Raw genomic sequence first — 11,656 nt, forward strand, 5'->3', positions numbered from 1 at the left:
TGAATGCTGTAATTACAAACCTGACCAGCCGAGCGTTTGCGATCACGTGAACTAGAAGACACTTGTACAAATGCGGATGGGTGACATGAATGGAAATGATTCCAGATTGGTAGTATTTGGTTTCTGTATTCTGTACTGTATTTTCCTGTGCTCAAACCTGCCAATCTAAAGGATCAAATGGCATTTATGGCGTTTGAGGTGATTTGTGAATTAGCATAGACTTATAGTCTAAATAAAACAATTTGCAACTGTTACTATTATTACACTTGTATACAAAACTTTGTATTATGCTTGTTATAGATCGTGTGACGTCATGTGCACTACCACCGGTGGCAATAGACAACGGTTGACGCGGTTGTCACGGCGACCATCACAGCCCTACTGTGCAATGATGTAGTTTCCTGAAATCCAGACTGAACAGCGTTTTCTCTACATGTTTCCGTGTTGTTGTTGCTCAGCAATGGCATGGACGCGATGTTGTCTGGGGGTTTGGCAGCATGGGACTGTGGGCAGTGCTCGGGGTGGTGACTGAAGGCGGTGACTGAGTAGTTCTGATGTCACCTTTTTACGGAAGTCACAACGGTTCGTGAAAAATCACAGCTACTTTATGCAGGCTGTGTGCATTTGACTGTGGATTGACTGTTTTGAAACTTTTACCTCAGTTATCATGAAAAAAGCCAGGAAATTTCAGTTTTGACAATATGGGACCTTTAATTCCACCAAAGAGTAAACTGTGGAAAAGAAAAAAAACAAGATTGTTAGATTTGAGAAGAAAGATAGATCAGAAGGAACCATTTCTCTGCAGAAAGAGAATAATTGAGCCAACAAATGTTTTTCCAGTATTTTTGACATAAATGTTACTGTGTGAAGTAATTCTTATGAGCTTTGTAATTTGTTTCGCTTTGTAATGCAAGATATTTTAAGAGACAGAAAAATCCCATTTGTTTCCTACACAATTTATTTATTTGTTTGACAGACATTTTTTAGCAGGATACTGACTACATCCAGGATCAAGTAGTCAAAATATTGTTTAGTAATCATTAATTTGTCTTTTTCCTCTGTGATCACAGGGCAAGGCGGTGGCAGCTCGTTCTCAGGGCAAACACAAGCAGAGAGTCTGGGTGAACATTTCTCTCTTAGGAATCACTGTTACTGATGAAAAAACAGGGGTGTGTTTTTCTCACTTACTCTTCATTCATACAGACTAGTATAAACTCTTCAACAGAAATATCATTTAAAACCCAACAGTACTCATTGTTATTTTGTTTTGACTTCTCCAGGCAACATTACTGGAGCACACAGTAAATAAGATCTCCTTCATCGCTCGAGATGTCACTGACAGCAGAGCGTTTGGCTATGTGTGCGGTGCGGAAGGCCAGCACCAGTTCTTCGCCATTAAAACTGCGCAGCAGGTCCAGTGAGATTTTATTGAGCAAAGCTCTTTCCTTCCTCACACTCTCATGCCTTAGGCACATACAGGCAAACTTGTTCTGTCTTTTTTGTAGCTCTGTTATAAAAAAAAGAAACCATTCCCCCCACATAAAAACATTCACCCATAAACCAGCAGGAAGCGTGCCTTTTAACACACTGTTTGTGTTTTCACTCAGGCAGAGCCTCTTGTCATTGACCTGAAGGATCTTTTCCAGTTAATCTTCAATATGAAGAAAAAAGAAGTTGAGGGTTCAAAGAAGGTGCGGGACCTCTTGAAATGATTTTTAGATGATTTTAGGCTGTATGAGCTGCTGAGAAACCTTTACAGTACACACATGCGTGCATCAAATGTAGTATATTAACAATGCAACAAGTTTTGTATACTACTGTTTAAAAATGTGTTTTTTTAAGAAATCCAAAAAAAAATTTTAAGCAAGGATGCATTCAATTGATCAAAAGTTACGGTAAAGACATCTTTAATTATACAAGGATTTTTATTTAAATGCTGTTCTTTTGAACTTTTTTTCTATTTAAAGAATATTATTCATTATTGAAAATAATAAGAATTTTTATTTGAACACCAAATCAGCATATTAGAATGATTTCTGAAGAATCATGGCACTGCAGACTGAGGTAATGGCTGATGAACAACATTCGGTTTTGCCATCACATGAATAAATTATATTTTAAAATATATTAGCATAGAAAACGTACTTTAAATTGTAATAATATCTCACATTATTACTGTTTTTACTGTATTTTTAGTCAAATAAATGCCACTTTACTAAGCATAAGAAACATCTTTCAGAAACATTAAAAAAATCTTACCAACCTCAAACTTTTGAAAGGTAGTGTATAGTATTTATCATCACAACCTGAATTACTCAAACATTGTTATAGACTTTATGTAAATTTATAACGCATTAGTGCATGTCTCGGACATAACATGAAGACTGAAAACATTGCCATCTAGTGTGACTTTCTGTTCAGCTGTGCTTTAGTCTCTCTTGCTTTTTGTCATGTTTTGTCATTTTTTATTCTGACCTACTAATCAGATCTTGTTTTCTCTTTAGGATGGAAATAATAAAGTGATGGAAGTAAGTATTGAGACATTAAATGCTTCAGCTGCCAAATATTCATATCATACTGTATATTTTTGCCAGTGCAACTAGTATCTCAATTTCTGTCAATCTTACCTCAACAGAATGGCAATGAAGGTTCACACAATGACAGAAAAGTAAGTATGATTTATTGTGGTATGGTTTACATTTACCAAATGGTTCTGATCTTGCAAAACAACAGTGGGAGTATTTTGTTAGTGGTCTCCAACCTGAAGGCAGAGTTCGCAGTAGAATTGTGTCGCTCTGGCCCACTTCCTAAAGCCCCCCGCTGGGTTGTCTTCATGTTGTTGTTCACCATTTGCACACAGCACCTAAACTAGTCTCCTCAGGGGGTGAAAGCTAATGAAGTTAGCAGACAGGAAATAACTGAGACGCATCACACAGCAGCTCTGGCCATTCTCCTCATTCTCTTCACTGCTCATTTCCTCCTATTCATTTGCCCACAGTATGAATAGCGCTTCTCTTAGGTGTTTTGGTTACTCTGACTCTGTTTGGCTTCCATAATCTGGTCTGAATCTTGTTTTTCCTTTTTCAACTCTGTGCTGCAGGGCGTCGAACAGCTGGACTTGTTTGGAGACATGTCGACCCCACCTGACTTAAACTCTCCCTCGGTAAGACTGTTGGGCAAGAATGAGTCACACATACTCATGTATAAATATACACATTCAGACTGAATGGGGGGCTTTTTCACTCCAGTTTTGGTTATTAATGGATTGTATTGACGGTAACACTCTGTTTTATTAACACAAAAAGATACACTAACATTATTAATGTTATTTCCACTGAAATCTATTATACACCAGCTCATTTACCAGACCAAAGCAACATTATCCAAATGAGACATTACGCTGTTTGAAAGAGACTAGCGGCATTCAGACAAGTCTCATATCCTGCTATACTCCTTGTTTAGTCTTTGGTGCTTGATTGACCTCAAATGAAGAAAATGCCGTCATGGGGAGTAGAAGGCCTGGGTTCAGGCCAACGAAAATAACAAGCACTAAAAACTCAACAAGGCTGAGTTGTTTGAAGACACTGCACTTTAGAAGAGTTTAAAAGCTGAATGAGGCTGTTTTTGCCTTTTTCTTTTTTCAAAATTATGAATTCTTAGCCCCTTGAAAGTGTTAAATAAGTTACATGTAAAATATATATGAGTTTCCACAAAAAGAATGAGTCTTCCCATAGCCCCTCATCTTCTGTTTAGCGTTTACTTTCATGGTGAACTTTTCAAAAGTGGTGTTGATGCAGAGTCTTGTTCTTCTAACTTCTAACACTGCAATCACTGTGAGAGAACAAGATCAGGTAATGTGTGCATTCATTCGTTTTAAGTCATCCATTATTCAACCCGTGTTTTGTTGTCGAAAGCATGCTATATTGGGGAAAAACACTTAAGCAGGGTTGCCAACTTCAGTAGAGGAGGATAAGGAACAAATGTCTTTAGGTTTCACCATTTACAATTAAAGAAAAAAAAGAAAAGCTAGTAGTAGCTGCCCTTTCTTCTTCCTTGATTCTTTGCGTACTGTCAAATGTAGCGTCTGTGCAGCATTTCCAGTATTAGGGCAATTCACAACTCTGTGTTTCACATCCATCTTTTGCGATTTGTTTTTAAGATGCTAAAATTCAGGACAGACTGCATCCTGTGTGGAAAATGAAATGCAATTTTTCCCTTTAAAACAGAACAATTGTGTATCATACAGGATGGTTGGCAGCCCTACACTTACGTCATGCATGCCCATCTTGTTAAAATTTCTGATTGCTTGAACACAGCACCTAAAATTTATTTTACTTCATGCGTGACTTCATCTATATTATTGACATCAGCTTATTATTTATTCTTCCCTCCTCAAATCTTCTTTCAGGTGTCTGAGGACATCCTGTTGATGGATTTGTCCACTGAGATAGACAGCAATCAGAACTGTGTTAAAGGAAACCCCTTCACCTCGTCTTCTGTCCCCAGAGCCCCATCCAGCCTCTCGCCTGAGAACCCCTTCTCTTCTCAACACAACTTCTTCCCCGCCCCTATCCATGACCCGTTCAGTGATGACCCATTTTCCAAAAGTGACAATCAGTCAATCAGGGACAACTCTGCCACAGCCAACCACAGCCCCAATAACTTGTTTAATGGTGGCCCTAAGAATGGTGACTCTGACTACTTAGGCCAGCAGTTTGACCAGCTCTCCAACAGGACAATCATCCATGCTCTCAGTAATGGCCATTGGCCTTTAGATGGCAGAGCTGTGGAAGCCACTAGCTGGACTCAGAATACTGTCCCAGTTGAAGAGCAGAACGGACACGGGAAAGCGATGCCTTATCCGTTTGTGGGAGGTTCAGAGAAAATGCAGCCGGTGCAGAATGGAGTGAAACATGAGAATGTAGGCATAGAGCCACCTGTCAATCAAACCAAGGATTCGGTTATTATAAGCCCTCCACCACTCAACATGAAAGCTGGGAGGGGCAGGAGGAGTGTAAAGGTGAGGTTGCATTGATGACACTGTATTATCTCTTGCTTTTTAATTTGATAAATAACATTCTACTGCACTTCTCAAAGCTTTCTTTTTTCTTTCTTTCGTGTCTCTTGTGACTCTCTAATCTATATGTAACACCACTTCATGATTGGTAATGTTGTTTGCCTCAATTTTTAATGCTTCAATGAGTTGTACTCATAAGGTAAGGATGGATTTGCTAATGTCTTTCCCATCACATTAGGCTACATGTGAATATATATATATATATATATACATACACTACCGTTCAAAAGTTTGGGATCAGTAAGATTTTTAATGTTTTTTTCTCTTTTCAGTCTCTTGTGCTCATCAAGGCTGTATTTATTTGATCAAAAATACAGAAAAAAATGTAATATTGTGAGATATTATTTCAATTTCTAATATTGGTTTTCTGTTTTAATATACTTTAAAATATAATTTATTCCTGTGATCAAAGCTGAATTTTCAGCATCATTACTCCAGTCTTCAGTGTCACATGATCCTTCAGAAATCATTCTAATATGCTGATTTATTATCAATGTTGGAAACAGTTGTGCTGCTTCATGTTTTTTGGAACCTGTGATACTTTTTTTCTGGATTCTTTTATGAATAAAAAGTTAAAAAGAACAGCATTTATTTAAAATTAAAATCTTTTCTAAAAATATGAGTATTTACCATCACTTTTTATCCATTTAAAAACATCCTTGCTGAATAAAAGTATTCATTACTTTCAAAAAAAGAAAGAAAAAAATGTACTGACCTCAAACTTTTGAACAGTAGTGTGTATTGTAACACAAGATTTCCATTTTTAATAAATGCAGTTTTTTTTATTTTATGTTCATAAAAGAATCCTGAAAAAAGTATCACAGGTTCCAAAAAACATGAAGCAGCACAACAAGCAGTTTCCAAAAAGCTGGTGATCCACTGACAGATGGAGGTGGGCACGGAAAGCTGGGTGAGTTTGTCTGAGAGAAGTTCAGGCATGATGGTATTGAAGGCCGAACTGAAGTCCTCAAATAGGACCCTTGCGTAATTCCCAGGTCTGTCGAGGTGTTGCAAGCAAACATCTTTTGTACCATTATAAATGTATTTACTGTTACATTTGATCATTTTAATGCATCATTACTAAACAAAAGTATTCATTTAAAGGGGTCATGAACTGCCTTTGTTTTTTTATTTGTGCTGTTTTCGGAGGACCACTTATAATGTTGTCAAGACTTTTACATCAAAAAATATAATAATTTAGAAGTAATAGGCTATTTTCTGTCCTGTTTTGACCCCCCTCATCGGAACACTCTTTTTGAATAGGCGTGGCGCATTGTAGACTCGGAAGTAAACGCCCACTGCTATGATTGGCTAACAGTTGTGTATGTTTGACAGCCTACATCCTTCACAGCTGCTGTGTTTTATTTTAAAAAGGCATCAATACTCAGTACATATCAAACGATCTGTTTAACAGACAAAGCAATAGGGATCACGTAATAAAAACAGTTAGTACTCATACTTGCGTGGTGTGACATCGTATCCAATATAGTCGACACAGCATCGTCTTCTGGTTTCAGTCTTTCTGAAAACCCTGTGTCGAATTGTGCCTTGTTTGTAAACGAATTCGCGGTAAAATAAAGTGAACATAGGATCAAGTTCTGGAACTTCATTAAAAATAAAGTTCATCAAGTTTATCATTTGGTTTCTGTGTAGACCTGTGTTTGCTGCTCTTGTCATTTACCTACAACGTGCAAATTGGTGGGCGGGGCTAAACAGACAGTAATGAAGATGCAGGCATTGATCTTCTTCTGCGGACGCAGTGTTTAGCCGCACTTTTACGTCATAAAGTGGTACTGTACATTCCACAACCTGTTTTGGCAGATTGGCTTCCATATAAGCTGTTTTTAGACTAACGAAAAAGTTTTGAGTTCTGAAACTTACAGGATGTTTTTATAGCACAATGACCTCTTATATATCAAAAGATCAAGGGAATTTTGATTTCTCAATTCACGACCCCTTTAATCTATTACAATATGCTTGTTTAATCCCTGTTCTGTTTTTTTAACTTTTATTTAACCAGTTTGGTTCGATAATGGGCTGAGTCTCTTTTATAATTATCTTTGTTTTCTCTTTTATAGTCCCCTTCCAATGAAAAACCTGGGACAGATCCATTTGTTCCACCAAACCAATCAGAATCACCACCTCCTCAACCTGAGACCTGCCCTGTCAACTCTGTCAGTCTGTTCAGCAGGAGCCCTTCCTCCATTGACACACTCACAGCTCTTGGTAAGACGTTTGAGACAATAAATAAATATCTTGACATTCGTGAGCTTCCAAAAATGCTTTTTCAAAATGTCAGTGATTCTCATTCAAATGAAAGCTTGAGCCTAGAATGAGTGTCGTTCTGTTCATACCTGTATATTACTGTAGCTCAAACAGTAGGGCACGGCACTAACAGGGCCAAAGGTTCTCAGGGAAATCTTGAATGCAGTGTAAGTCTCTGAAAGTTGACATCAGAGTCCAAAATGAATACCTAGCAAGTGGCAAACGCATGGAAAAATAGACGTCGGTGAACAAATAAAACTTTATATGATTTATAAGCAATGTGCATGATTCAAATAGACTCAAGTACAGTTGTATAAATTGACAAAATGTGGGATGATATGGTGAATACCATTGTGTTGAAATGAATAATGGCTCTTAGTGTCAAGAGGAATGCATGGTCCATTCGATGCTTGTCATATGTGGAACACTGAATAAGTGCAGCTTTTTAATATTTCATCTTCTTTTTATCAACACTAAATTTTCTTTAAAGAAGGGTTGTCTCTACAAGCTCCACCTGCAGTCTGCACTCCTCTGTGGAATCAGCCGCTCTCCTCCATCTTCCCCAGCACCACCAGTGTCTCTCAGCCCTTCAATCAAGCACCTGTCTTCTCCACTTCTCCTGCGCCTGCCTGGGGAAACATTCCTGGAAGTTTTGGAACTTCAACCGCTACCCAACAGCTTCCGTCATGGAGCACCAACGAATCCAATGGATCCTGGAGCCCTCATTCAACCCTGGGGAACCCCTTCCAGACAGGCATATTTCCACCCAGCCTTGTGCCCGACGGACAGCAGAGCTCCAGTCCCCCTCCACTGGTTCCACCTCGGGCAGTAGCCACCAAAGAAGCTCCAAAAGTGGACAGTAATGCTTTTGTTGACCTGGATCCTCTGGGAGAAAAGGAGAAGAGAGATATCAAGGACATGTTTAAGGATTTCCAGATGGCTAAGCCACCAAACGTGCCAGCAAGGAAAGGTGAGCAGATATGGATGTGTTAGTAATTAAAATCTCAGCTGTTTTAACAATTACATTACAATGCCATGAAATTCATCTCTGCATCTGATGCCATTTTGAGTTGCTCATAACATGCATTTGGGAATGCAGCATACACCAGGATCACTTTATTTCATATTTGCATAATTTTCAACAGTTTTCAGAAATAGGTTTTCAGCATTTCACCAGATTTGTAACGAGAAGTATTTATTTATAAACCTGTTCTCACCTAAACAGAGGTCTTCTGCAGAAAAAGCTTGAGTGTTTAACACCAAAATAATAGCTTTAGGGTTTAATATTTGAAAGTAAATAGTTGAAGATGTAAATATAAGTAATTTTAGCAAATATGATTGTGCAGTTGTACTATTGCAACAGAAATACATATATTTCTGTCTTTATTTTTTTAAATTAGAGTTAAAAAATAATATGCATACAATAAATGTATTATTGTTATTATTATTATTCTGTTCCTAAAAACAGTGTGAATGTGATGTGGACTGCAATGATATCACATCTAAAAAGATGTAACTAAATATACAGGAAATAATAATGAAAAGTTAGTTTACCTGCATGTCATGTGACCATTAACCAGTGATATTTTTGTGTCATTGCGATACTATTATAGTTTTTATTAATAGTTTGAATTTATTTTTAGATTTCTGTTTTTGTTCTATTATATTTTATTTTTTAAGTTTTAGTAATTTTGTCATTTTTGCTAGTTTGTTAAAGTCTGTATAGTTTTTTTTTTTTTTTCATTATTTTGGTACATCAAGTTAAACTAAATTAAAATGAGAAATGTTGCTTTGGCAACCAGCTGAAATAAAAGTTTATATTTGATTTCAGTTGAACTGAAGATTGGAGGCCAGAACCCATTCAACAACTCCGTTGGAAAAAATCTGTTTGGCACATCTGTACCTGCAACTGTATGTATATGTGCTTCCTTATAAGAGATTATGAAACATTTGATCAAACAATAACATTATTTTGAGTTTTCTAAAAGCCTCAAGAATGTTTATGTTTGTTCTTCTTCTTCTTCCTTTTTCTTTAATATTTATGGTTCTTTTTTCTTTTGACCTTTACAGAGTGCACCTCCCATAAAGACAGTGGGCTTAGATCCTTTCAGAGACCCATTTGGAAACCCATTTGCATGATAGCTGGACATCTTGATGACTTCATAGGGTCCAAGTATGGATCAAACACAAATCACTGAACAAGAAATTATGCAAAAAACAATTCCATCCCAGATGTTTCAGCTTTATAATGTCGTGGTTAAGCTAATGGATACGACAACCGCTTTTCACAGAGCACCATTTTTATGTAGCTTTCCCTCTAATGTGCATCCTGTTCAAGAGCAGGTCTCTTAGCTCTGATGTCACAGTCAAATGAAGCATGTGCAACCCTCCTCGTTTTATGAACCATGATCATAACATGATCACCAAACATGAATTTGAGTGCATTTTGTCTCTAAATGACAACATGATGACAGTGGTTTTGTTTTCTGTACTAAAAGCACTCAAAAGCAATTTTGTCATTTTTGCACCAGTAGACAAGTGTTTGCCTTCTTTGATCACTTTTTCTTCATTGCAGTATTATCTTGACATTATATGTTTGCTTTTCCACATTTATCAAAACGCTTTAAGCCATGACTGGTCACTAATTTTGAGAAACATTTTTATGAACCGGCATATCAACTGAATAAGATGACAGATTTTTGAAATATCCAATTCAAGTTTGGACATATTAAATGTCCAATCACAAACCCAAATGATGGACAGCAGAGAGACAGTGTATATAACCTCTGTAGAGATGCTCTGATATGATAACTGCAATCAGCATCATACTGTACTGACCTGTTCATTATAAAAGAGCAACTGACTGAAATCAACCTGTATTTGAACTGCATCACTTGCAAGATGTTATTTTCTTTGATCTGTATTCAGTGTTCTGTTTGAGCTTGCAACGTTCACTAATATATACAGTATGTACTGTCATCATGTCAAAAGTTCTGTTTTTGTTTTGATTTGACATTGTATTGAATGAATAATCTAAATTGCTACTACTGGCATGTTGTCAGCGGTTCTGCAAATATAAACACCATCAAAAATAATATCTATCCATAGAATAGGAGGATGATACTATTTAAGCACATTGTTTTGCGTGTAACATGATGATGCAGAATGCTTCAGGTAATACTTGATAAGAGCATATTGATGTGTCTGATTGATCAATGATATCTTACTACACTGCTCTTTATTTTTCCCTTTTGTTAGGTGGGGATATAATCATTTTCCACCAGACAAATTAAGTGGGAAAAACATGATATTGCAAGGTTTAAAAGTGTAACAGAAATGCATTCATCTCAGTGGATTAATGCATTAGCAAAAAAAAAAAAAAAAAGACAATGTGTGTACTATACTGACTGTAGTGGATGCTGAAGCCTTGTCAAAATGAACTATGTGAATTTTATGTGTGTACATATATAAATATCTGCTCTGTTATGCACTATGCCATCTCTACCTTGGATGCTATAGAACTAAGGTGTTTTAAAATATGTAGTCGCTGCAATAAACTGGAATTTTAGTTAGTGGAATAGATTCAGAATTGTCCTATTTATCTTTTGCAAAGTTTGTATTCAAGTCTGTATAAGACCAGTTGGGTCTACTCCACAATAAAGTGATGACTGGCTGAATGATTTGAGCCTCACGTGTTAAGTTTTGTTAGTACAATCTTTGAATGGGATCAGCAGATAACCGAATTCATTTTCTAAACTAGATGAAAAACGATGTGCTGAATGAAGTACACTTCAAACTTTTTTAAGACTGGCTATGTTCAGAATGGAATGCTAGCATGCTACCTACATAACTAGTACGCAACAAGTCAAGTCACTATTATCACTTCAAAATTAATGACATCTTAAAACAGCTGTAGCAGTTTGGGGGAGGGGGTGTTATGTTAAAATTTGTGGTTAATATTACTGCTTGTTCATTCAGCACACATAAAACGTAATGTCAAGTCAAGCAAACATTTTTACATATTTTGCCAAGGCCTAGACTCCAAACTAAGGTAGTAAGAGTAGTATGCTAGTGGTGCTCCAATCAGCCATTTAATTATCTATTGAACAAAAAAAATATATATATATATATACAGTGCTGCTTGAAAGTTCGTGAACCCTTTACAATGTTCTATATTTCTGCATAAATATGACTCAATTCATCATCAGATTTTCACACAAGTCCTGAAAGTAGACAAAGAGAACCCAATCAAACAAATGAGACAAAAATATTTTCTTTGTCATTTATTTATTGAGGAAAAATGACCCAGTGTTA

At 36.7% G+C, this 11,656-nt stretch overlaps 1 protein-coding gene across 2 annotated transcripts in view; it reads left to right on the forward strand.

Moving 5' to 3' along the window:
• The window catches only part of LOC107680600 (disabled homolog 2-like), a 29,213-nt gene extending 18,191 nt beyond the window's left edge, over nucleotides 1-11,022 (forward strand). For both annotated transcript variants that reach the window (XM_016476543.1, XM_016476550.1), the window contains exons 4-14: nucleotides 1,071-1,169; nucleotides 1,281-1,412; nucleotides 1,608-1,691; nucleotides 2,505-2,528; nucleotides 2,636-2,668; nucleotides 3,101-3,163; nucleotides 4,409-5,020; nucleotides 7,156-7,303; nucleotides 7,833-8,312; nucleotides 9,174-9,253; nucleotides 9,413-11,022. In XM_016476543.1, the coding sequence (XP_016332029.1) occupies nucleotides 1,071-1,169; nucleotides 1,281-1,412; nucleotides 1,608-1,691; nucleotides 2,505-2,528; nucleotides 2,636-2,668; nucleotides 3,101-3,163; nucleotides 4,409-5,020; nucleotides 7,156-7,303; nucleotides 7,833-8,312; nucleotides 9,174-9,253; nucleotides 9,413-9,481 (1,824 nt within the window). In that variant the 3' untranslated portion in view covers nucleotides 9,482-11,022. The remainder of the gene's footprint in view (nucleotides 1-1,070; nucleotides 1,170-1,280; nucleotides 1,413-1,607; nucleotides 1,692-2,504; nucleotides 2,529-2,635; nucleotides 2,669-3,100; nucleotides 3,164-4,408; nucleotides 5,021-7,155; nucleotides 7,304-7,832; nucleotides 8,313-9,173; nucleotides 9,254-9,412) is intronic.
• Nucleotides 11,023-11,656: the final 634 nt, after the last annotated feature.

The sequence above is a fragment of the Sinocyclocheilus anshuiensis genome, unplaced genomic scaffold, assembly GCF_001515605.1.
Source record: "Sinocyclocheilus anshuiensis isolate Anshui unplaced genomic scaffold, SAMN03320099.WGS_v1.1 scaffold697, whole genome shotgun sequence".
NCBI classification, from domain to species: Eukaryota; Metazoa; Chordata; class Actinopteri; order Cypriniformes; family Cyprinidae; genus Sinocyclocheilus; species Sinocyclocheilus anshuiensis.